The sequence below is a fragment of the Festucalex cinctus genome, chromosome 13 (assembly GCF_051991245.1).
Source record: "Festucalex cinctus isolate MCC-2025b chromosome 13, RoL_Fcin_1.0, whole genome shotgun sequence".
Lineage (NCBI taxonomy): Eukaryota > Metazoa > Chordata > Actinopteri > Syngnathiformes > Syngnathidae > Festucalex > Festucalex cinctus.
In genome coordinates, this window is record NC_135423.1 from 11,424,342 (window position 1) to 11,451,192 (window position 26,851).

Consider the following 26,851-nt stretch of genomic DNA (forward strand, 5'->3'; position numbering starts at 1 on the left):
GCTACTTAAACAACGTGAACGCAGGGAGCCGCACATCGCGGCTGCTGTATATTTTTTGCGCGTAATCACCGCTGAAAAGCCTCTCGAGTCGCAGTAGGGGTCAAAACTGCGCAAACACCCACTTTTCATCCTACGGTGAAATGAAATACGGCGTGTAACCGGCACGCCGCAGTCCTCTGTCGACTGCAGCCCACACCGAGTGCTGCGGTCAGCCACCCGGGCCCGCGCGCATGTGATAACAGGCGGAGATGCGGCGTCCTAATTGCTCGCCTGAGTGCTACGGGAGGGAGTTTCAGCACTTTGGCTCCTTTTGATGTCTTTGAAGTTGGGTTTTTATCTGTTGGCTATCATCTCTGGTGCAGTACAAGACGTACACGCCTCTTTAGGTACACCTGATGAGATCCGTTACATGAGCTATAGCCTATAAATACATATATATATATATATATATATATATATATATATATATATATATATATATATATATATATATATATTACTGTACCCCATGTACAGTAAACACCCCTCTAATCTTGGGTTCCAGGTTCGTAAACCGTCTATTTCATTGATTTTTTTTTTGGCCCAGGTATAACTCACTTTTGTTCTTTAGTTTAGGGGTGTAATTCAATTTTTAGCCCCAAGGGGCAGTGCACAATTGTTTTTTAAAACTGTGAATTTGAAAGAAAAGGAAAAAACAGGAAGTGTTTCAAGATGAGCCTCATTTTTTGCTAAAGAGATTAGAAAATTATTGAATGGCTCACTCCTGGATCATCCTGCGTTTTACGCCTACAGATAATAACGGCTGTAGGTTATTTTCTTTATAATGTACATCTTTGGGCATGATTATCGATCTACATTGTATTGTAAGATAAATTAAGTTTGTTAATTTGGGATTTGTTTCCTGTAAAACACTTTGAGTGGATTGGTAGACCTTTTGTATAAGATATTGTTCTTCTTGCTTGCTCCAAGTATGTTTTTGAATGTATTTATATTTTCTGCAGTGTTTTTAAACACCTTAAAAAGTGCTGTTAAAACATGCCTAGGGAGTATTTAAATGGTGTATTTGTACAGTATATTGCGGATTTCACTTATTGCAGGGTTGACACGATGGAAGGGGCTTTACTATAGTATCATAAAAATATTTGGAGTTCGCCTATAGGATTGGGGTGCATTTTTGCATCACTACAAACTACAACCAAGCATATTTTAAAATTAATTCTTTGTACAATTTGTAATATGGCGCCGGTGTATCTAATGAAGTGGCCGTTGAGTGTACCTCCCCTCGCAAATTCATCCAACGCAGATGAATGCAGTATTTACAATCTGGTCCGCTGCGTTGGTTGTCAGGGCAAGCGGCTGCCTGAGAGTGTTTAACATGCTCTAATTTGATAAAAAGGGCCCAGTGCGGGGAAACGAGAGCACATTGCGCATTTGTCTCAGGGGCCGCGCTGAGGTAAATATAGCAACAAGACGGCACCAGTTGATATGAAGGATTCCGCGGTGTGGAGTGCTGTTGGTGACTCATTGTTGATGTGCAGTATGTGTGCAATGTCCAATGTTGGATTGGATTCATTTTCAGAAGCAATGATTACAGCGGTTGACTACTCATGTCTCCTCTGTGCACAATGGAGGGCGATGAAGCATGTATGTGGAGGAATGAAGGCGAAGGTGGTGATGTGCGATTATAATAAAGGCAGCGAGAAGCCCGTGAGAGCCTGGCTGGCTCCCGTCAGACTGTGTGTGTGTATCTTAAGAGTGTGTTGAGAGGAGAGCGGGGTCGTCTGTGTGTCTAATCAGCAGGACACTTGTGTGTCCCCGTCTCATTGTCTCCAGGGCCCTCCACTCCCGCGGCCTGATAGCGACCACCGCCCTCCTCAGCAGAAGCCTTCACACGGGTCCTGGGAGGTAAAGTAGAAAAAGACTTGCCAGATTTTTAGAATCACTTACACTGTTGAATTGTACAGCTGTTTGGGGAAGTCACTATCGATTGGGCAGCCTATGTCATGTGGGTCATATTTAACTCAGGAAAGTATTTGATGTAGCCCATGCAATTCTAAAAACTGCGAAAAACCTCCAAGAACCCAGTGCCTTATTTAAAAAAAAATAATAATAATATTCCAACAATACCCTGGGATAATCCATGACCTTGCTTGTAAGTCAAATCATCTTTTCCCATTGAAATCAATATAAATGGCATTAATGTGTTCCAGCATTCCTCCCAAAAAAAAAAAATGTAATGTGTATTTTATTTTGGAAATATAGAACTTCACTCTTGGACAAAAAGGCATAAAGCCTATCAGATGGCATGTTAGCATTAAGCTAGCAAACTGAAAGGCAAAGCTATGTCGTCACAAAGTGTAACTCCATCCATCCATCCATTTTCATAACTAATCTTCACAAGGGTCGCGGGGGTGCTGTAGCCTATCCCAGCTGGTTTCGGGCAGTAGACGGGGGTACACCCTGAACTGGTTGCCAGCCAATCCAGGACAAAGTGTAACTCTCTTTTGTCAGCTTAGTTTAACAGTAAACTTAGTAAATACTAGGGATGTGACGATAAGGGCAATATCGTGATATTATGATATTAAAACTGCCACAATATCATCATCATCATGTTCACAATATTTAAAAGTCTGAAAAGTCAGGTTGATTTCCATTTTTACAGTTCCAGCACCCCCTGATGGCTAGTTTTTTAGTGTAATTTAATTTTCATTAGTGATGTTTTGGCCCTTCTATGTTTAAAATCTACGCTAATTGTCAGATGAAGGGGAACGTACTATGCTTCTGAACCGAGTCAATATGTGGAGGGACTCAACGTGTGCGTGCATTAACAAGTAAGCGCCTCAATATTGTTATTAGAGATTGTAGGTGGTTTATATGCAATGCTGTTGTGTACAAAAGCACAATATTGTGTTTTTTTGGTATGAGCTCTTTTTTTTTAACAATATTGTGACCATTTTTAAATATCGGCAACCTCCCCATAATATCGTGATAATTATCATATTGTGAGCTTCATATCGTGATAATATCATATCCTCATGTTTGGATATCGTTACATCCCTAGTAAACACTGGGGCAATATTGGCGTAACACATCCTGTCAAAAGTCACACCTTCAAAATAAAAGCACACAGTTTCGCCACACTTTCTTTTGCCATCAATAAACAAGATCAAAACAGTTTGCATGTGACTGCTGTGGTGAAACTGTTACAATACTGAGCTGCTTTTATTTTGAAGGTCCAACTTTTGGCACGTTGTGTTCTGACAGTGTTGCGCCAATTTATCCGACTGTTGTGCAGACTGGGGCATTTGTTATTGCTTTGAGTTGTTAATAAAAGCATGGCTTGTGGAATATGCCTTGACGTCTTCATTTCAGCCAATATGTACATTTATCTACTTTATCAGCCATTTATTTTGATTTCTGTATATAAAACTATAATTCGCTGATTTGTTTTGTTTTGTTTTGTTTCCCTAGTAGTGTAGTAGTAGTATTTTTGAGAATCGGGTGACTGTTGTGGGAAATATTACTTTGGGTTTGGTATGGTCAGACTTTCTGGAACCGATGATTCACAAAAACTGAGGTTCACTGTATAAAACGTAAAGTACTGAATTGGAACCGGATTGGGGAAAAAAGGTTCCCCAACCCAGCAAGCTTTTCAAGTTTTCAAATCTGTGATTAGCAATTAGTTGGATAAGAGCCTGTTCTCCTTTCCAACTATGTACCCTTGAGCAAGGCGCTTAACTTCTGCCACACTCAGACCAGGGGTTTTTAGTCTTACATTTATTCTAACGACATGCATGTTTTGGAATGTGGTAGGAAAACAGTATCTGAACGCCATGTTGTTAAGCAGTGGCTTGATTACTGCTATATTTATTGTACCGGGCTGCGTTATAGCTTTGGTTAGTTTTTAATCTTTTGAAAGTGGACTACATACTTTTACATGGTTGGCCACTAAAAATGGTTCTGATTCTCCGGTGTTCCTAATGTATTGGCCTGTGAGTGCCTCTTCCCGAGTAGGACGGTGCACGCTCCCACGGTCAGTTCAGTTTCCCAGTTCCGTCTCCTCCATTACTGGCGAGGACGGTGATCAATAATTCAATAGATTTGGCGTCTAGATCCTGCCCCTCAATGCCAACACACACACACAAACACACAGACTCGTGCGAGTTGGCTATTAATTAATAGCTCAGGACACTGTTGTTGCATGCGGAAATTTGGGGATTGTAAGGCGATCTGCCTGCGTGTCACGTGTTTGTTCAATAAAATGCGATTAAGATGTCAGGAAATGAATTTGTGAGGCGCAGGCGTTAATGAGGCTTTCACACAAAAGCCCCCCTCCATTTTGTTCTACAGGCAATATTATACCAAAAATGGCCGACAGACCCTTTTTTGACAACCACTGTTTCAACTATTGCCAATGTCAATTAACAATTAATCACTACTTTCAGGATGTGTCTGGCAGCATAGACAAAACTAAAGAAGTTTTGTAAATAAATAAAGAATGGAGAAAAGGGGGTGCCAAACTTGACTGCTCTTTTTCTGTTATCTCCCTGTTGTGTTCTCTTGTATAGTGAAAATGATCAGTCCGCCTCTCCAAATGTTCCATGACCAAAATGCATGCATAATACATGAGTTTGGCAGAGGAACAAGCAATGTTCCTCACTAAACGGACCTGTCACTCGTGACGTTATCAAAAGACTTCCGCCACAGTCATGAATTATTTAAAAACAATTCTTTACCAATAAATAATATCCAAACAAAGGGCCCCTGTCGCTCCAATAAAAGTGCCAACTCATTAAAGAACTTTCAGTTAATTTATTATAGGAACCAAAAAAAAAACAAAAAAAACATTTTGGTTAGATGGATTCACGGTTCACATGTGATGGAAAAGGTATTGACATGAGTATTATTTTTTTCTTTGTTTTTTTTTTTAAGAAACCCGTGCCTCAGGTGAGTTCACTTTCATCATATCATCATATATTTATATATATAAAATTACATACAAGGAGCACATGGCTTACACACAAATGAAGTCAAATTAAAAGAATGAACCAAAAATAATGAATGTTTCTTGTGTATAAACATATTTTACATGTGCCCGTACCACTTTAGTCGTTTTTTTGTTATATACTGTCGTATATATAACATAAGCATCCCCTTTAAAAGGAGATTGTGACACCAAATACCAAAAAACAAAACAAAAAAACATATATTATGATCTCACATTTGTGGTGTGTGCGTCACTTTAAAAAAAAAAAAAAAAAGGTCATATTGGTCAGCGTGTTGACTCATGCAAACATTTTGGATAGGAATCCCTTCGCTTTCTTGGCAGGGAGTTGTTGAACTACAACGAGGCCAGCCTCGATATGTAAGTCCTGATAATAATAATAATATTAATAATAAGATGTTAAAACAGACTGCAGAATGGTTCGCCTTGTTTGACAAAGTGTCGACCGCCAGCTGCATCCTCCTGCCACAAGGGCCGTCCATGTTTGTTTGTTTTTTGGCGTAGAAAAATCCCTTCCCATAGGCTATCAAAGTAGTCACCTTTCATAATCTCTTAAATAGCCTTTATTTTTACACAGTAGTTGTCCTTCATCGGAAAAACATAAATAGCGTCCTCGCGTGGCCCCGGCGTTGGCGTCCTGCGTGCGTGCGCGTTCCCGAGCGACGTCATCGTCGCGGTGGTCGTCACAGGCCCAGCGCGGCCGCGTGTTTCTTGGCCTTGAGTCTCAGGTCGGCGATGCTCGAGTTCTTGCTGGTGTTCTTGGCGGCGGCCGCGGCAGCCACCACGGACGCAGCCGACGCCGACTCGGCGGCGAGCGTGGCCAGCGGCAGGCCGAAGGGCGGGGCCGGGAACATCATATAGGGTGCGTGCGCGGCCAGGTGCGAGTGCAGGTGGTGCTGCGCATGCGCCACGGCGCTGTCCAGCTGCAGCTGCGCCTGCACCTGAAAGGAGAAGGGCGGCACGTTGCAATGACTATCCTACGGGACGCACGCAGGAAGGAGGGGGGGAGAGAAGGGGGGGGAGAACATGCGTTAAGTTCGCATTGGCTCATGGGACATTCACTTGAACTTGTCTGTTTTTCTTTATTTCTATCTTATCTTTTTTTTTTCCTGCTGCTTTTTAGTGTAGATTTTTGGGAGCGGCTAGTTCCAGGGGAGGATAAGTGGGCCATTGAGAGTATGTGATCCAATTCTATAAACAAATAAAACCTCAGGGAAACCTCTAAATAAATAAATAAATAAAGACACATGTTTTATTCCTATAACTGTAAGCCACTGTGACATATTGTACTCAAATAGAGGAAAAAACTACTTAAGTAATGATTCAATTAAAAAGAATTATACATTAAATTTGCATACACAATGCACATAAATGAATGTTTTAAAACAAACAGTTGTTAAAGCTTATATGCAAATTAGTTGTACTTTAAAAGTTAAATACAACTGACTTGGGCAGTGATTCTTTTGCGTACCACCAGAAGGAGCACATACCAAAAAAAAAAAAAAAAAAAAAGCTTGTGCCCATGATTCTAAATATCACTAAATGAAAATCGAATGATTTTGATATTTAAATTCTATTTTTTACAAAATCAGTAAATCCAAAATCATCAGTTGGTATATTTATACACTGCTATTTTTTATTTTTTATTTTTTTGCATGCCATTGAAATTGAACATTGCTGGAATGGAAATCAAAGATTATTTGTGGTAAGTCAATACTTTCCCTGCCAATTAAATGAAATCGGATCATTTCCCGCAACACACCTGATAATTTCTCACTGCACTGTTTAGCAATTGCTTATCTAAAGTTCCACAAGTGGGAAAATAAAAGCTTGTGGGCCAAAGGGTATTCTGTCCAAATTTATGATTAAACATTTAAATAACCATAATAATAATAATAATAAAACAAAATGCCACCCAAAATTTATACCGTCGGGGCATCATTACATAAAAATGTACATTTTCTACAAATTACATTTTCAATATTTTATCAATTGGAAATTGAACAAATAACATCTTCAATACGATTAGCATCAGTAGGCCCAATTGCTTTTGTTGATGAGCAATATAAGGTTCCCTACATATAACATGTTTTTATATACCTATCAATGCACGTGGAATATCTGTTCAAATAAAAATAAAACCTCTTGTGCGCAATTCCTCTTTTAGCCACAAACTAGAATTAGACGTCAATAATGCGCGCACACAGACAGACACACAAAAATATCCTCAAGTCAGCCTTTTGGTACCCAAGAGCTTGAAATACTGTACAAATCTTATGTTACGCCCTTAGCACACTGTCCCCTGATGGTTCACAATCAGAAATAACCGTACGATAGATGCCCTTTCAACTATTATTGAATGAGGAGTAATGTATGTTTTGTTCAAGGTGCAGGTAAAAAATAAAAAAATAAAAAGGATAGTGCATCCATGCACTATCCCAATTCAAGGCCTTGCTGTGTTATGTTCTACACTCAAGCTTTAAGTCAAAGATAGCATTTGGCCTGGGCCAGTGTCAAAACTGCAGCATTTGAAGACCCTTTCAAAAAGACACTTGCCTGTTGGAATGGCATCCGTAAAGCCCCCACGTTGACATATGGCGCCACGCGGCAAGCCTCAAACTGATTTGCTGCTCCGATCAGGACTCCTGGTAGAAAACAATGCTGAGATGAGAGCCTCGTCCACAAGCAGTTGACCATCAAGTGACAAATTGCGTACTAAATATGCACTCGAATAGAATAGGGTCACATATTATAGGCGCATATTATGCTCACCTTCAAACAAAAGTGTAGGTAAATTATGTACCTTAAGCTATCTGAAGAAAGATACTATTAGTATGTTAGCAGACTGTGTTCATCGCTCTGTTTGATCTTGTGTTGTCACTTTGCTGTGGGAGTAGGCAAGAAGTCTGTGGTTGGGGGTGCCAGCTGCATCATGTTCACAGTCAGGGCTGGACTGGCCCTCTGGCATACAGGCATCTTTTGGGGCCAATGTGGTGCTATTTCACAAGTATTTTCCTCCATTTTATCCCACAATTCAGAGGGAGCAACCCATTAATCTGTTTAAAATACAGACAGCAAACTGAACCAATCAATCAGTGACAGAGCGACAGCGTAGCCAAGGGTGGTGACTACAGTCGTGTCTGAACGGAAATTTGATAAGAATCTGTCTTTAGAATAGAACGTGATTCCTACAGTCAATATCAATTAGATCTGTTATTTTCACACCATAGCAAGCAACATTACTGAGAAGTCTTTGTTTTGTCATTCCATCTGCAGTCATCATGAAATAAAACATTCAGAACCTTGCTCAGTAAAGTCATAATACAAGCAATAATAAACCTATGTAAAAAGAAAACTTTTGCATTGTCATGATTTTTTTTTTTTTTTTTTTTTAAGATAAGATTTGAATGAGAAAACGGTGTCTCTGATTGGCTGCTGGCTAGCAAATACATGATAGAAGTAAGCAAATTAAGCTTGACAAAATGTTACTTTTTACTCAGACTTGACCCTGCTTGTATTGTGTTCATTAAGATTCTGGATAATTATTTAATGAAACCCTAACTGTGGATTGTCTGACTTCTCAAGTACAGAGTTAACTGTATGATTTTGATATGATTTTTTTTTTTTTTTTTTTTGTGCCCCTCGTTCCACATGTACAACCTAGTCTGAGGAGACTTATGCTTCTTTGAGCCATTAGGTTGTATTTGAAATTTCTCCCTGCATGCAAATGTTCGTATTGCTGATTGTCCTGTCTCTTGCTACTAATGAGTTAGCATTTTCCACCACAGTAAATAGTTATTTTCCTCCCAATGACGTGAAAGTGGAGAAACCAACGCGGCTAACATGATGATCCAGTCAGCCAGTAATTTGCAAAATGTGGTGCAAGTAAAAGAAAGTCACAATCTCAGTATAAGTGCAGTTAGATTTCACACTAACTAAGTCTCAAGTTGTGGGGTGACAGTAAGACCTGGGGAACATGTTTTTTTTTTTTTTTTTTTGCCATACAATGTGTAATGACACATCCACACCAGTAAGTGGCAGTATAGAAATAACATTTATTTATGTTGATTTTTTTATTTCACAAAAATTGATTCACTTAAAATATTGTCTGTGATAGACTAAAAAAATGTGAACTTATTATTTTTGCAATTTGATCTATATATTTCTTTTTTATATACAGAAGTGTACTTGTAACAATTTAAGAGACAAATGATACTATATCACATTATTCTTCCTTGCGGGTTGCACAACAGACAATAATTGAAGCACTGATTTAACTTCAAGTTCAATATATTTGCATTTGAACTTTTTTTTTTTTATATTATTGTTTTGTTCCTATACATCATTTTATGTGTTGATTGAATCATTAAGTTAAGTTTTTTTTAATGTTCCCATAATGAAGCAGTGTTACATTTACACTTCTTTTTAGGAATGAAAAAGTTGGCCATACTTTTTGCAGCAAAGTTATTTTTTAGAACATTTAATTTCTTGATTACTAAACATGTCTGTTGTGTACTTTTTCATGCAATAAAGCAACATATATGTCGATGATAGCATAAAACGTCACATTTCTTAGAGTGTGCATGTACCTTTATGTAACTGGTTCTCCTGCTTTCTGCATTTGGCTCTTCTGTTCTGGAACCAAACCTACAGCAAAACACATGAAATGAATTCATATTAATTGTGTGATGGGATTCAGGTGGTGGGGTTCTTGGTAATCCCTTTTAAGTGACAATAACCACAAGAAAAAGAAAAAAAACATCCCTAGAGGAGTGAAATATCCAAATGCATTTAGCAGGGCGACGTTGCAGCCAAACGTAGGAATATGCACGAAAACAAAATACAATATCGACTCTTTTATTCAGGCGAATTGTGGAGATGTTGCAGGACGATTGGGTTGTAATAAATAACCTTGTCAGCGCTGGTGTCATCTTTCTCTGCATGAGTGTCCCAGCAGACTTTGAATGGACTTTGTGTGCTATACGAGTAGCAGCCATGATGATGCTTTCCCTTTCTTCTTCTCTCATTTCATCGCTTTCCTCTCATTAAATGACCGCTAACATTAACGACTGCGTGCCAAACAATGAAAAAATAAACACTTAAACACAAATTACACTGCGGAACAGCACATTTAGTTAAATTAAATACACGGTGGCATGTATTGTTGTGATCGAAAATATTATCGATTGGGCTGTCGGCTGATATCATTTGTTGAACATTTTGTGCGCGATCTACTTGGAATTTATCGCGGTGATAAAAGCAAAGCTATCGATTGAGGCAGGAAGAAATACATGTAATAGAAAATAAAGACTGTTTCATATATTTTATATACAGTGATAGTGCAGCCTGCCTTGATAACAATCGCATTGGAGCCCCCCGGAAAAACAATCCAACTTCTTCTGTTGACCACAGTTATTATTATTATTATTATTATTATTACAAAAACATAAACGCTAATTGTCTTCTTATGCTTTAAAAACCACCCCCACCACCACCCCCCGACTATAAAATTCCCACCGCCCTCCATACTGGGTTTCTGTCCAGATGGTCTATTTGCTCGTGGGCCCTCACCACCAACAACATGTTACATGCACGCACACAAATAAGCAAGGCAAAGCTGCTCTCGTGCTGGATGCTGAGGATGAAAAGCATGTGCACACTCGTGACGTCAACAGCCTCCCCCCAAGCGAGATCGTTAAAAAACGCATTAATTGAATAATCATCGCTGCTTGGAGAAGAATAGATCAAAATGAAGGAGGAAATCAATATATTTTATTTTATTTTTATTCGAAAAGATATCTTTGTTTAGCAATATATTTTGAATCAACTTTTTAGTTGACTGTGTAAGAAAGTGCATTCACATTGGTCCATTTATTAGTTTTTCCTATCATAAAACAAACGTTATGTTCATTTCTAAAGCCATTTTTTTGTTTTATTTTTTAAACATTGTATTTTATCTTATTCTTTTGCCATGTCATAGTCAGCGCATTTATTAAGTCACGTGGATGTCTTATCCATACAACATTCCATCCATCCATTTTTTTCCCGCTCACTCCCTTTCTACATGAAACACAAAATTCTATAAAGTGTAGGCCTACATGTGCTGAAATTAACGGAAATAAATGACATTTTAGATTTGTATTATATATGACAGATGAGAGCATTTGGTTCTCATTTAATTAACTTTGTTACTTATTATATTACACTCGGAGGCCTTAAAAAACAACTCGATTATTTTGAATATATTATTATCTTTGAGATTTTTAGATTTTTAATACTTCATAATTTTCATATATTTATTATTAAGTTCTACATGGTTTACTTTGTGTTGCGTTCATTATTATTATTATTATTATTATTATTATTATTATTATTATTATTATTATTATTATTATTATTATTATTATTATTATTATTTAGACGACTGGAACAGTGGATATCTTTCTATTCTTCACTTCACTTTACTGCATGCAATTGTTCTTGCTTTGTGTGACAAGCAGGTGTTTCCTGACCTGCACGCGGGCCTCGGACAGCCCCAGCCTCTGGCTCAGCTCCTCCCGCATGAAAGCGTCCGGGTAGTGGGTCTCGTCGAAGAGCCTCTCCAGCTCGTTGAGCTGCTCCAGCGTGAAGTTAGTCCGACTTCTCCTTTGCTTGATTTTGGTCTGAGCCTCGTCCTCCATCGGCTTACTGGACTCTTCTTTCCTCTCCTTCACATCCGTGGTTCCTTCCACAGAAAAAACAAAAACAAAAGAAAAACCACATTAACAATCAGACAGATATTGAAACCATGACTTGCACACTTTTCACACATTATTTGACGAATGGTACACGGTTGGCCTCAAATGAAGAAAAAAAAATGAAAGCAATAAAAAGTGCACCAGACATCCCCCTCCCCAAACCTCAAAAAGCGGATCACAGCTCGGATGTTTTGTCGAGCTACATAAAGCTCTTTAATTATTAAGTGCTTATAAATATGCAAGACCATCGTGAGCGTGTATATGTGAGTGTGCATGCTCCACTACTGGGGGCTTTGCTGCATGCAAGCATGCGCGCGGGAAACAAGCTGCCCGTCACGGCCACGTTTAACAAGACAAGCCGCTTTTAAAAAGCATGTCTTGACACATTTTGATCTATTCAAAAAAAGAAAAGAAAGAAAAAATAAATCACGACCACTATTTTATTTTTATTTTTTTGCATATAACCATAAATACAAATGAATAAAACTTAAGAATTTATGTATTTGTTTATTTCTTAAGGAGACGTGGAGGGCACACAGTTTGATCCAATGTCTTTTATTTCTATTACTCCTTTTTTTTTTCTTTTTTTTTATCATGTAGCAGTTAACAAATATCTATGCGCGTAAAACGCAATACTCACCATCTCAGCATACACCTGTGCACCGAAAGCACACGTTGACGCTGTAACAATATATTTTATGACAACTAAATATGCATTAAAAAAAAAAAAGTTACCGACTTTTAATAAATTTTAAATTCTAATATTTGTTTTTACTGCAGGCCTATGATTTTTCACCATCATTGATGATTAACCTTAAAAGGGGCTATAAGCATTTTAACAACAGTTGCAACTTTCTCTGCTAAAATGTGATAATAAATGAGTCAGTTGAGTATATCCAATACGTTAATGGACTATTCCTCCAAGCGGATCCATATCGACTTTCGACTCTTACCGTCAATGAGTTTGGGACTGCCGGCGTCTCTGGTCCTCTCCGGCCCGAGGATGTCCGTCTCCCTGCCCGGCGAGAGCGCCACGTTCCGGGCTACGACCGCCGTCTCCTCCCGGCTCCCGGGTTCCGGGGCTAAAGGTTCCCCGCCGCGGCCGGCCGCTCTCGCCGCGCCGGTCTCCAACACCTCCCGGTAGGTGATCACCTCCTTCTTCTCCTTGACTTTGTGATCGAAAGACTTCGACACGAAGGCGGTAAGCTCTTCCATCACACACTCTCGTTTTTTTTTTTTCCTCTCAAAGAAGGAAAAATCAGTCAGGCAAGACTCGCCGTAGCCCCTCTCTCCCTTTGCTCCACGGCAGCTTAAGACATCAATGGTGCGGCCCCTTGAAAACGAGACGAGGTGATGCTGCCAACTCTCTGGGAAGGCGCCCGAAAATGGGACATAAAGATGCGTCTTCCTCGGCCAATTTCTCCCTCCTTTGGTATAGCGGAGTTGGGGAACCTGCTGGTGATCCTCGATTGAAGTCACACTATTTATACTTTGCGGCGCCTTGCCCCCTTGATCCGTGCAAATTACCTCCCCTCAGGATGCCGGGATGAGCACCCCCCCCCCCCCCAACACCCAACACCTCCTCCCCCTCCCTCCTTCCTTCTCGCTCCTTTTCTTCCCTTCATCCACCCTCACTAGTAAAAAAGGAAAAAAAAAACATTAAGCACCACAACCACAGCCGCTATTGGCCATTAATCCAAGATTGACAAGAAGGACTAATTAATTTAATTAAGCGCTCGTTCGCTGCTATTGTCCTGAGTTACTTTTTAAACACCCGAGAGAATGCAATGAATCTCTCTCTCTCTCTCCACTCTCTCTCTCTATCGCTCGCTCTCTATCGCTCTATCTCTCTGCAGGGGAGTGGCTTACAAATATGGGAAAATGAGAGAGAGAGAGAGAGAGAGAGAGAGAGAGAGAGAGAGAGAGAGAGAGAGAGAGAGAGAGCAAGAAAGAATCTCTGATCAATGCAGGTAAAAAAAAAAAAAAAAGAGTCAGTGAAATTGTATTTATAGTTTTTCCACATATTTCCTTTTTTGGGAGGGGGGGGGGGTATGTGGCATTTGATCGGGAAAAAATCGAAAGCAATTGCAAATAATGAAATTATCCTTATTACAGCAGAGTGTAATTCAAAGGTTTTCCCAAACTAGCTCTGGGCCGAAAATGGGTCCTGCAGGTTGATTTTATTGCCATTTATCAGGAGAAAGTTATCACTATATATATATATATATATATATATATATATATATATATATATATATATATTTTTTTTTTTTTTTGCAAATAACGTTTGTTTCAAATCAATTAAATGATACTATGGCTTCTCGGGAATCGCCAACAGGGCTTTTAATGGTGTTAAATAACAGCTAAACGTTCAATTAACGCGCCTCTCTGCTTGTAGGTTGCCAATGGGCTCGCTAATTACAGATGGAATTATTATAGCTTATATTTGTAAATAAACAATGAGAGCAATTAGGAGAAAATAGCTTTTTTTATGCTAAATGAGGCGTGTTTATTGATAATCTATATGTATCTCAATTTCCACGCAGTGATGATAATAATTCCCTCAGATTAAATATTAACGACGTTTCGGTGTGACACTTATAGGCATTAATTACTGTTGTTCCTGCCCAAAGCATGCATTACATGCCTAATTGAGGTGATGCGCATCATGTTAGTCTTTAAACGACACGCCCCCCATTCCTCGAATTAATTTGTTGCAGAAAAAAATCGTGTATTCATATGCGTTTTTTTTTTAAATAGAGAGAGGGAGCGTGAGAGAGAGAAAACACCCTCACCTTGTGTACTTATTTTAGTTGGATGGCGATGATGACCTCATGCACATGAGCTCAAGGTTGCAAACGAGCGGGTGCAGGGAAATTTGAGTACATTTTATTGTGCTCCTGTATAAACAAACATATTTCACTCAATGGAGACTCATGAGAAGAGCAGCTTAACATTTAGCAGGACACATTTGGCTCATAAAAAGATCAGTCTCAATGCAAATAATGAATATAATATGTTGTACACACTTGCAGTGATCCATAGTGGTACGCCAAAGAATCACTTCCTATGAGTCCAGTATATATATATATATATGTATATATATATATATATATATATATATATATATATATATATATATATATATATATATATATATATATATATATATATATATATATATATATATATATATATATATATATATATATATATATATATATATATATATATATATTTCGGAACCTTTTTTAAACTTTGGTGTGCAATACATTTGAATTAAATATTTTCCTCTCATAAGTAATGAAATATTCACTGCAAATGTGAATAAAATATGTTCCACATAACCTACTGTTAATGTTAACTGTAGTAAAATGCGGTGAATCTCAGGTGATGATACACAAGCTCCCTGGAGTGGTACGCGAAATAATTACTTCCCAAATACATTTCATTTTTTAAATTTTTAAGTCCATTACGTTTGCAGCTAATGAACTGTTATTGTTTTAACATTTGTATTGTTCCTATATTTAAGCCTAATGGTTTAGGGAAAACACCTCTGCTAGGCTAGTGTATACTATTTTAGTATTTGTATGTTTGTGTATTTTCATGGCGGTGGTACTCGGAGAGCTAAATACAGTTACCTTACCATATGTTTTCAAAGAAATATTTTATACACACTGCATTTGAATAAGCAATACATTGAAATTAACGGCGAATCAGCGACTCAGAAATAAACAACATCACGGAAACGTCACCAGACTAAAATACTCGATCGATCGATGTATTCATGCCTTATTGTGCAGTCATGGGCTCAATCGATGCGCTCCTCTTTGACTCTTTTAGTCTGGCATTACCTCGCATGTGTGTTGTGGAGCTTGGCAACGGTGAGAAGCGGGATGTACAACAAAAATAATGTCAATTCGGCGTCTTTCCACTCGATTTTAGCCTCCGCGTGACTTGAACGTCACCCGAGACATTTGTGCAACTTTTCGGTTATCAGTCGAGTCAAGAACTCCAACGTGACGCTGTAGAGTTAGCCTGGTTAGCTAGCTAGCTAGTCAAAACAGACTGACTCCGCCGAACATTCGTGTGATAAACACGATTTCCGATCAAATCCTTATTAAGATCCGCTAACCTCTTACGCGGTGTGTGTATGTGTGAATTGTTGATGAACATTACTTTTTGACGAAAGTGGTCTCTAGTCGTTGCTTAAATGTCCCAAGTAAACATGAACATCCGAGCAACATTGTTTTCGTTTTCTGTATGACAGAGACAACCAGTCATGGGTCGACGCTCATCGAGCAGTGAAGGCGACAGCCGGAGCAGGAAGAAGAAAAAACAGCGTCGCCGCTCGTCTTCGTCTTCCTCTTCGTCGTCCTCGTCCTCCGGGAATAGAGTGACAAGTAGCCGCAGCCACAGGTCCAGCCGCCGGAGCCGCTCATGTTCCAGGGACAGGAGGTGAGGCTGTTCCGTGCATCATGTTTCTTGAGGCAACAATAGTCCATGCACAATAATTATACACGAGTCCGACAGCAACGAGTATACCTTTAAAAAGTATGATTTGGGTGAATTATGTTCAAACATGACGGGGAGAACAATTCAATAGTCTTTCATAGCAGGTACTATCAACCTGTGTACCCACCTGTTGTCATTCATGCAACAGAATAAGCTCAACCTTCAATGCATACTCTAGCCTCCAGATGCTAAAACCAATTCACCAGGGAAGGTAAAGATGTAAATTATATTTTGCTTTTATAAACATGTGTATTACTGTATACATACATGTGAAGCAATAAGTCAAGGATTTATGAATGTCAATGTTGAGTGTTGACGCTGGTTTAGCTTTAATTATTTTTTTGTGTTGTTGCAAACACATTTAGAAAGCTCTATGTAAAACTTATTATTATTATTATTATTATTATTATTATTATTATTATATATTTATTTTAGTAGCAGTATTTTAATAGCAGTAGTATTATTTATGGTCAGGGGCATTGCACCAAAACAGGCAGTTGTTATGTTTTTAGAATATGCTGCGGTCTGCTAAAAAAAAAAAAAAAAAAGGACCACAGGCCGCAAATGGTCCACACATTATAGCACTCTCGAATCTTTTCAAACTCTTCATAAGATGTTACCCTTAAAAGTTAATGGTGATGATTTGATTTTGATCAAATGCACTGAAACACAAGCATGTTCTCCTCTGCACGAACAACTATTAAAATGGTGTAATGTGATATTGCAGCCATGTATGTTGCTGCACAACATTGTGGCCTCTCTACTGTAAAAACTACATTACATGGTCGCTTCAGAATATGAACTACAATGGGTGAACTATATTGTGAAAAGTTGTAAAGGGTAGCGCCAGTAGTACCAAAATCACTGATCTGACCCATCCCACTTTTTTTTGGCACCTTTCTTTTGGCTTACCAAGTATCCATGTTGTTGATTTAAATGCAATTACTATGTACTTAAAAAATCTTTACTTATCCTAAACATACCAAACCTTGTTTAAACTTCTGTTAATTTATTATATGATGTCACAACCGCATAGCGTTACTAGAGCACGCTGCTCCGTCAACCATCCATCCACAGCTGCCCCTGCTGCGTGGGGCTGCTCAGACAAGGCCGGTTGATGGTAATTATTTATGAGGCCTGGTCAAGGTCCATTACTGCTGATGGGAAGTCATTGCCTGTCTGCGCAGGGCGGGGCAATAAAACTCTGGGAGCCCTCGTCCCTCATCTGCTCGCCAATACATTTTGATCAATTAACATGCATATGTGGCAGCGCACGTACTGAAAAGCCCCTAGAATAAAACAAGCATTTGTCTCGTGAAATGGGCACAACTTAATTAATAACCTCTATACCTCTAAAGTTGATTTGATCACAACTGGAATGCTCTGGTTTTCTTGATTCATCAGTTTGTGCAACAAGGCTGGTCTAGTCCCAAACAAGCCTGAGGGGTGAAATGTCATCATCATCAGTGGTATGGTGGATCAGTCGTATGGTGACGACACTCCCGCCATCATCTTTACCTTCTGCTCCGGCTGTCGCCTTCACTGCTCGATGAGCTCCCAACCCAGAGGTTGTGGGTTTGATCCCATGCCATTGTGACCACGTCAAAGTATCCTTGAGCAAGATACTGAACCCCCAGTTGCTTCTGATGCTGCGTTATCAGTAGGTGAATGGGTAGTCATAAATGTAAAGCGCTTTGAGAGCCTTGTAAGATGGAAAAGCGCTACATAAATGAAGTGCCATTTGCCATCTAAGACAACCAAAACATTCCAGTTGTGGTCATTTTAGTACCCTAAGTATGAAATGATCTGGATGAAAGAGAAAATAATTGAGGTTGTCTCAAGTTGAACAAATCCTATTCTGGGTTGCTGTTTTGATTGCTCTGCTGACTTCTGACCGACCGACCGACCGACCAACCAACCAGCCAGGCAACCAACCAAACTCAACTAACCCCAACCAACCAACCAACCAACCAACCAACCAACCAACCAACCAACCAACCAACCAACCAACCAACCAACCAACCAACCAACCAGGCAACCAGCCAGGTAACCAACCAGCCAGGCAACCAACCAAACTCAACTAACCCCAACCAACCAACCAACCAACCAACCAACCAACCAACCAACCAACCAACCAACCAACCAACCAACCAACCAACCAACCCAAACCAAACCAAACCAACCCAAACCAACCCAAACCAACCCAAACCAACCCAAACCAACCCAACCCAACCCAACCCAAACCAAACCAAACCAAACCAAACCAAACCAAACCAAACCAAACCAAACCAAACCCCAAAACCAAGCCAAACCAAACCCCAAAACCAAGCCAAGCATAACCTAACCTAACCTAGCTTAGCTTAGCTTAGCTTAGCTTAGCTTAGTTTAGCTTAGTTTAGTTAAAGTCAAGTCAAGTCAAGTCAAGTAAACATCTCCACTGTCTTTCCCGTTGAGAATTGAAAGGTGCCGGAGCCTCTCATTTTTATACCATAAAACCTTGCACTTAAATAAGGTTGTGTAGACGTTACGTCCACTGTTAATGTGTTGAAGGAGTTTTCAGTATGTGCTAGAGAGGTGAGTCTACAGTTTCCATTTAGTTATTTTTTAATTATTGACGTTGAGATATTCTTGCTGCAGTAAATACTCACACTGTGTAATCAGACTAATTAAAAGTAGATATGTTTGTGTAAAAAAAAAAAAGGTTTAAGTTCAAGTACTGATTTAACTCCTTAATGAGGTAAAAAAGAAAATACACAAATATAAATACCTGAAAAAGCAATTTAAGGACAGTATCAAAATTTGTACGTACTTTACTTCTGTTGCCTGTGAGTTGAAATGGAGACAGAGAGCAGGAATAAAAGGTGCGCGTTAACAAGAAAAAGTTGTGTTTGTGTGAAAGGTGTATCAGCACATGTGCTCGTTTCATTTTTGGATGAGCTGACACTCCACCTCCCGGAGAAGTGCGGAGTGTTGGCTTGTGAGTGAGTTCACATGTCCTCACTCATGGGATCCAACCTTTTGGAATACTAAATCGTCCAACTTCCTGCATTGCTTCAAGTACTACTACTTGCTATTTGTACTGCTTTTGTATCCATTTCTCATAGGACGCATACGTATGTGTTTTGCTTGAACTGACACTGGATATTTTTGGGCTTTGGTGAAACAAAAGAGGAGATTAAAAAAAGAAAAAAGAGAGAGAAAAGTATGTTGCTCAAACTGTTTGCACTGTTCATCTAGCCCCATAACTGAAGATAAAAGATAAACGATATCAATAGGAGCTGTGTTAGTTGTGTTGGCAAAATGGATGCAAGTCACACGCTTGCTTTAAAGAGCAGCGGCGCACCAAAAGGCCCCTGTGGAGGAACCGTAGGGCACCCCGGATGGCTGCTGCCCTGTGGCTGTGTGCACTGATGCGAAGTGGCTGATAGAACATCTGATTGAGAGCTTTTACATCAGAAGACTTTCAGCTTCGCTGAGCTGTAACATAATGTAAAAAGCAAAATGAATGTAAATATGTTACAGGACTCCTGATAAATTAGAATGTAAATGCTCAGGACAGATTAAAGAGCGATGCTTGATTGAACTTCCCTTTAGATCCTAATGACTGAGTGGGATGTTGTTTGTATGTGTTAAGGGTTTGTTTGTTTGTATTTTAGACGAAAGAAACATTCGAGCAGCAGTTCGTCCCCAAGTTTATCTCGCAAAGGGAGAAGTCGGAGTGGTGACAAGGGAAGGAGCCACCGCTCGCACAGGTCACGCAGCCGGGACAGAAGGTAAAGATGATGGCGGGAGTGTCGTCACTATTGAATATTTTTAGAATTGATTAACGTGTCGACTATTCAATTGAATAATCAAATTAATTTAAATTTTGCTTTAGAATGTATTAGAAAACAATTGGGTAATTTTAAAATTAAAAATGGCTCCAAACAATTACTTGATTATTAAAATAATTGTCGATTAGTTTGATAATTGATTACTGGTCAATTAATCGATGAATTTTGACAGCTGTAGAGCTGTCATAGTGTAGTGTAATGTAATGTAATGTAGTGGCCATCATGGCATTTTTATTTTTTTTTTTTGGTGGTTCATTGAAAAATAATACAGTACTGTACACCATACGGGCTCTGAAAACGGTTGCAAGTTGGTATATTATTTTGAAATGTATAATACATTTTATTTTAAAAAGTGTTTTAATGAAAAGAACCTCGAAACTAGACTGAGAATAAGTAGTGGACACATTTTCTTCTATTTTTTGTCTGGCTTTGCATTTTTCATCCTTTTCAGTTTGTCGTAAACGTGACCTAAATGTAGGCATCCATGCTTGTTGCTTCACTCCCCCTAAATCTCTTATAACAGCAACCCCATCTTCACTCATTAATGTGATTAAGACATCATCATCCATACGTTAATTTGTTAAATTATGATTATTACCATGCAAGCCTCGTGTACACACCTGCACCACACGCACACACGCTTACATAGCAGCTTATATATCCCTTTCAGCAACATAAAGGCAGCATCTCTGTGTGTGGCGCTCCATGTCATTAGCATAGCTAATCTGCTGCTAATGAACCAGTAAACGGCATACACATACAGACGTGCACAGATGCACCCGTGAAAAAAAGGTTGTCGTAATGTATGCGGCGAGTGGGGCCTTTTGTTTATTTGGGTAGGCTGAAAGTGGAGCAGAGATAATTTTAATCACAAATGGGGAAAAGTGTTTTAATAATCCTCATTACTTGACATGCTGGATGATGCTGCACTGTATTCCAACCTTTTTTGGGAGAGTGGGGGACGACGCTTTTCAGGTCGGCTTTGACCTCAGTAGACAGTCAATCACCGCTGCGCTGGCGATGAGAACATCTGTCAGGAAACGGCGTCATCGAAGTGGTGTGAGATGAAAGGTGTTGGGGATTTGGGAGATTTGGAACTACAGCCGATGACATCGACACATGCAAACGCGGAGCTGTGATTAGCAGAGTTGTGTAATCTGCTTAGCGAGGAGCAGGTGGGATGGGTTGACGGAGGTGTCAGAGGGATTGAGCGCGGTGGCAATTTTGTCAGATATGCACAGTGGCATTTTCATATGACAAACATTGGAGGCGCAGCAACTACTTAGAGGTTATTAGTAGGGATACACTGATTATCAGCCGGGCCGATTATAGTTGCCGATATTTGACATTTTGACAAATATTGGCATCGGCCTTCTTTCGAATCTAAAGGCTGATAAAGCTGGTATCAGACTGAGCGGTGAATGCTTGTGAACGTAGCGAATTTTGGGTTTTCATAAGGATTTGTATGATGACAGTTTGTACTTGTCGTAAATACGTTTAAAAAATATTCAGACAATTTTTCACTGTCCGTGAAGATCTTTTGAAACATTTTACGAACCCAGAGGAATACTCCAAATTGGCTACATTAGGTTGCTCGGTGAGATACAGGGAACTTTTCATTTATGGATTTATTTAAGTTTCCACTTTATAAAATTTGATGCTGACACTGGGAACTTCCAACACTTTTAATTTAAAAAAATAAAAAATAAAAATAAGAAGTAAAGTTGAAATTTTGGCAAACTTTATTTACAGTACAAAACTTTATGGAACTATTTACATATTTTTTTTAATTTAGTTTACCACATGCGATGACCCTGGAAGCTTCCTGCAATTTTTGTTATAATTTTTAAACAAAGCTGTCGGTTCTTTATAGGTTTAAAATTAAAATGTTTTTTTTATTTTTTTTATTTATCTATTTTTCTTTTTTACTGCAAATGAATAATTGGCTTGAAATATTGGTTATCTAGCTCCTTGACTACTAATAATTGGTGTCGGTATCTGCCTTGAAAAATAGTTATTAGTCCCACAATGGGGACATTCAGATTTTAAAAAAGCACAATGGTCAGTAGGATCGCGTGGCAAAGTTAAAAATCAAACATGTAAACTTAGCTTCATTCACATTTTTCGTCAGACAATGACGTCAATGGCAATGAACGATTGGATTCCAGTTAATGTACTCTGTAGATGTCAACTGTAGTGACTAAGTTAGTTTTTCTATACGAAAATTGATTTGTGCTTTTACATTCCAAATCCAGAGAAAATTAGTGTAGGGTACAACCCCCCCCCCCCAAAAAAAAACACAACCTTCCCACGCTACTTAAAAGTGTCCAACATGAAAACAAGCCAGGGAAAAAAAATCATCTTAACTCATTCACTCCCAGCCATTCTCACAGAAATAATCCCGTTCGCTCCCGGCTGTTTTACTGAATTTTGACTGATTTTGCAAGGCCCACAGAATATTGTGTTCTCTTGCTATAAAAGCATGGAACCTATCAAAAGAAAGATTAAAGTCTCTTCTTTCATCAGGAAAAAAAAGTATGTTTCTATCTGTTTCTGTTTTCCAGCAATTAGCATTAGAAGAGAGCTAAGTTTCATCAGTTTTCTCAAATCTATTTAAACTTGTAATTGAGCTTTTTTTTTCAACATGGCCCTGGTTGATCTCCTTTGCTGTGCTGCCACCTGCTGGCCGTTTGTGTAATAACTACCATTTCTCCAACCGTTCTTTGCAGTTGAGAGGCTGCATCAAAGCCCTCTGTATGCTTTAGCATAACCCCCCCCCCCCCAAAAAAAAAAACCCCGTAAAAACGTATAAATACGTCTTTGGGACACTTAAAACATAAAAAAACGTATTTACACGTCATTGGGAGCAAATTAGTTAATAGTAGCTAGTAGTGGATGATACATATTATTGAATCATGGTGTCTAATGAAGCGGAGGCCATTACTTTAGAACAAATGGTATATGGGTTGATTAGATGCAATGGATATAAATAACCAAATGCTCGGGATTTGGATATTCAGAATTAACCGATCACATAAAAACCCATTGTAAGTGAGTCATTTGACACATGCCACCATTTAGAATGCCTCCGATCAACCCTGATGAAGTTCATATGTTTCAGTAGGCTTTTGCCTTCTTCCAGAAGCGTGACAGCTTTGTACTAACGCTGACCACTATTTGAAACTGTTCACAATTCTTGGCTAAGGCCCCAATTCCAGAGGAAGAAAGAAAAGCCCCAAATCATTCAGCCATTCAAGCATTGAGGCTTGTATGAGAAAAACATGGCATTTGAACAAGGTTGTGTAGATTTTTTTTTTTTTAAACAAATACACTGTCTATAGTATGTGAAGTGTTCTGTCGCCCCAGTGGACTGAGAGCAAGGCTGACTGGTACTGTACAGATGCTTCCAGTGCCATTAGTCAGTCATAAGGCGTGTGTATCTGAGGATGCTGGCTGATGGATCAGTGCAGGATTGAGTGGACAGGACCTCATGATGGATACGCAGATAGGTTATAAGCTGCCGCGCGTAACCCGCCCCAACCCGGCCACGCCACCCTGACACCCCCAACGGAATATGAACGAGAGGTGTGGGAGTGCGGCGACCCAAGACAGGAAGGAGACAGAGAGGACGGGAAGTTTGAAGGGAGCGGGAAAAGTTGAGGACTTGACTTGAATGCAGGCGAGTGGGCGGGAAATGAAGAGCAAAGACAAAATAGAGAGCAGATAAGAGTGGTGAGCGGCGAAATGAGAATAATAATGTGGGCATCCGAAGGCAAGATTAGGACGAAAGTGAGCCTGTTTAAAGTGGAGAATGTGATTTCCTTCTTTCCAATGGCCCCTCTATGAATAAGAATAAAAAGATACATGAAATAAGAATAATAGTCTATCATGTTGTTACCATCAATCGTGGTTTGCTCCCTCCCACTCTCGTCCCTTCTCTTTCCTTTTTTTCCCCCCTCTGCCCTCAATCAGGAGGGCCTGGTCCCCCAGAGGCAGTCAATCTTGCCCTGAAATGTAAAACAGACAAGAGGAGCAGATTACCTATTTGCCATTAATGTTTATTCTCTTTGATCTGAACAGGCATACCGGGCCTCTCTCTGTGTCTGTATGTGTGTGTGTTACGTGTGCATGGGGCCTGCCAACCAACGCGCTAGCTGCATTCATGTGCAGATATGCACGCCACACGGCGTTGTGATGTGTGTGCGCAGCCCGGGTTCCGACGACGGGCGACGCATCCTCTCATCACAGCCGGATCACAGGCCGAACGTCTGCAGGCGCGGCGCCATGCTGTCACGTGCGCCCGCCGCCACGGTTAAACGTGTGTGGCTCAGTCAGTCATTCTGTCTGGTTGCCATTAGACCTGCTGGTGAAATACAGGCAACAATTCTGAGAATAATATCGCTCCGTTGTGATGAGGATAGTCAGGTGGACCTCAAAAATGGGGGAGTTGGAGTGGTTGGTAGTGGCAAATCCGTGTATCATTCGTTGAGTTGTTTTTCCAAACAAAACGGGAAGTACAAAACCAAAATTGACTTGTTTTCTCAATATTTGTTTCAAAAACCAAAATGAAGAAAACAGAGACCGACTCATTTCACTCGTTTTCCGATTTTGTGCACAAATTGAAAATGGAGAAAACGGATAACGGGCGATTTGGACGGTTTCACCCAGTTTGCACTTGATGCACGGTGCGTGACCCGGAAGCGATATATATATTTTTAAATCTGACTCGTGTATGTGCACTGATCTGTAAATATTACTGGATAAGCGCTAAAAGAAAAGGGCACAAAGCTTCAAAGCTGCACATACCGTCCATTTGTTAAAAAAAATAATTACCACCCAGCCAACCACCAATCCCTCGCCCGCCCCCTGGCCCAATATAAGAGCGCACGAGCTTTATATGTCTAATCTGTATGTATACATATCTGCTTGCGACATGGTAGTGGTAAGATGCCGTCCTGTGGCTTCAACGGCTTGCATGGGTGTGTATGGGCAATCAGCTATCCGGTAATATATGATCAGTGAGTGTGCACTACGAATTGCAAACATGGTGTTTATGTGCTCTTCAGTGGGGGTATGAGGGTAACTCTGAGGCCAGAAGACATGACCGCCGTCAAAGTCGAGCCACGAGTAAGGTAAAACAACAAAAAAATCGCTTCCGGCCGGGTCACACAACTTGCGTTAAGTGAAAATATCCAAACTGGATAAAACCGTCCAAATCGACCGTTATCCGTTTACTCAATTTTCCATTTGTGCATGAAAACGGAAAACGAGTGTTTCTTTTTTTTTATTTTTATTTTTTATACTTCCCGTTTTGTTTGGAAAAACGACTGAACGAATGATACACGGATTACGGCAAACTAATGAATACATACAGTCAATGAAGAAACCCAGACCAATGAAATCCCAATGTTACTCTTTGTAAAGGCCAAATGATGTCATTTTGATTATGCAACCACACCTAACTCAGTCACTCCCAGCCATTTTCACAGAAGCAGTCCCGTTCGCTCCCGGCTTTTTTACTGGATTTTTTTTTACCTATCAAAAGAAAGATTAAAGTCTCTTCTTTCATCAGGAAAAAAAAGTATGTTTCTATCTGTTTCCGTTTTGCAGCAATTAGCATTAGAAGAGAGCTAAGTTTCATCAGTTTTCGCAAATCTATTTGAAATTGTAAGTAATTGAGCCTTTTGCTAGATGGACCTGGTTGATCTCCTTTGCTCTGCTGCCACCTGCTGGCCGTTTGTGTAATAGCTACCATTTCTGCAACCGTTCTTTGCAGTTGAGAGGCTGCATCAAAGCCTTCTGTATGCACTAGCATAAAAAACAAAACAAAAAAACGTATAAATACGTCTTTGGGACAATTCAGAGCATGAAAAAAAAACGTATTTATACATTATTGGGAGTAAATGAGCTAATGAAGTGAAACAGCACCATTCATCGTGACTTCAGTCACCTTGGTGCTCGCTGTCTTAAAAGTTAGTTGGTGAGCAGGAGAAGGGATGCCTCAAGAAAATGTCCTTTTCCTTTTTCAACTTAATCCTAATCCATCTCTACAAACAAGTGAAGAAGAGCACTTTAATGGCGAGAGAATCAGCCTGGGTTAGACCTATAACATGTCCACTATTTTCTCCTGGCCAAACACGGAACCACTCCACCTATATGTGTGTATTTGTGTGTGCGCGTGTGCGCAAAGTTGAGCAATGGCCTGGTATGTATTTCACTCAGCAATTTCCCTCTCCTGTATGAGATGAGGTGTCGTACATCTGCTAGATAGCTTTTCCCGTCTTGCTCCGACACCGAGTGTGCAAGGTCACGCCGAGGGAGGGATGAAGACAAGAGGTGGGCTGGGCAAAATCTTTAACCGGACCACCTGGATCAGTAATTCCCCAAGTGTCGTATATTAATGCACACTGTACGGTGTGTGCATGTTTATATGTGTGTGTGATGTAGCAGGTGGTTTTGGTTGTCACTTCCTTTAGACAAAATTGGAGTGAGTATATTTGAGGACATGGCGAGTGAAATCTGTTTTCTTAATTTAACAAAGATTATACTTTTATGAAAGAATAATAAGACTTCACTTGCTTTACTTGTATTGATGGATTTTTTTTTCTAATGTAGATTAGAAGTCACTGTGCTTCACTGTTTAAAATCATGCAAATGATACATGAAATGACTAATATCAATATTACGGTTTTCATGGCTTGCCACAGTACACCCCACAAACATGGCGGCTAACTGTTTCTAAGTATTTCTTATTAAGGTAT

The 26,851-nt window shown here is 39.6% G+C and overlaps 2 protein-coding genes across 3 annotated transcripts in view; one reads left to right on the plus strand and one right to left on the minus strand.

Moving 5' to 3' along the window:
* Window positions 1-5,552: 5,552 nt before the first annotated feature.
* Window positions 5,553-13,264, minus strand: shox2 (shox homeobox 2). Of its 2 annotated transcripts, none has more exons than XM_077541333.1 (5): window positions 12,696-13,264; window positions 11,518-11,729; window positions 9,595-9,652; window positions 7,562-7,650; window positions 5,553-5,946 (listed from the first exon to the last, which is right to left on the minus strand). In XM_077541333.1, the coding sequence occupies exons 1-5, from the start codon at window positions 12,955-12,957 to the stop codon at window positions 5,689-5,691; spliced, it is 879 nt and encodes a 292-aa protein (XP_077397459.1). In that variant the 5' UTR covers window positions 12,958-13,264; the 3' UTR covers window positions 5,553-5,688. The 2 variants fall into 2 exon arrangements, with proteins under 2 accessions (XP_077397459.1, XP_077397458.1); XM_077541332.1 differs by having other exon boundaries at window positions 5,553-5,982.
* Window positions 13,265-15,576: 2,312 nt separating this feature from the next.
* rsrc1 (arginine/serine-rich coiled-coil 1) overlaps window positions 15,577-26,851 on the plus strand; it is a 128,072-nt gene continuing 116,797 nt past the window's right edge. The window contains exons 1-3 of the mRNA XM_077540209.1: window positions 15,577-15,626; window positions 16,013-16,200; window positions 19,914-20,030. Of these exons, the coding sequence (XP_077396335.1) occupies window positions 16,025-16,200; window positions 19,914-20,030 (293 nt within the window). The 5' untranslated portion in view covers window positions 15,577-15,626; window positions 16,013-16,024. The remainder of the gene's footprint in view (window positions 15,627-16,012; window positions 16,201-19,913; window positions 20,031-26,851) is intronic.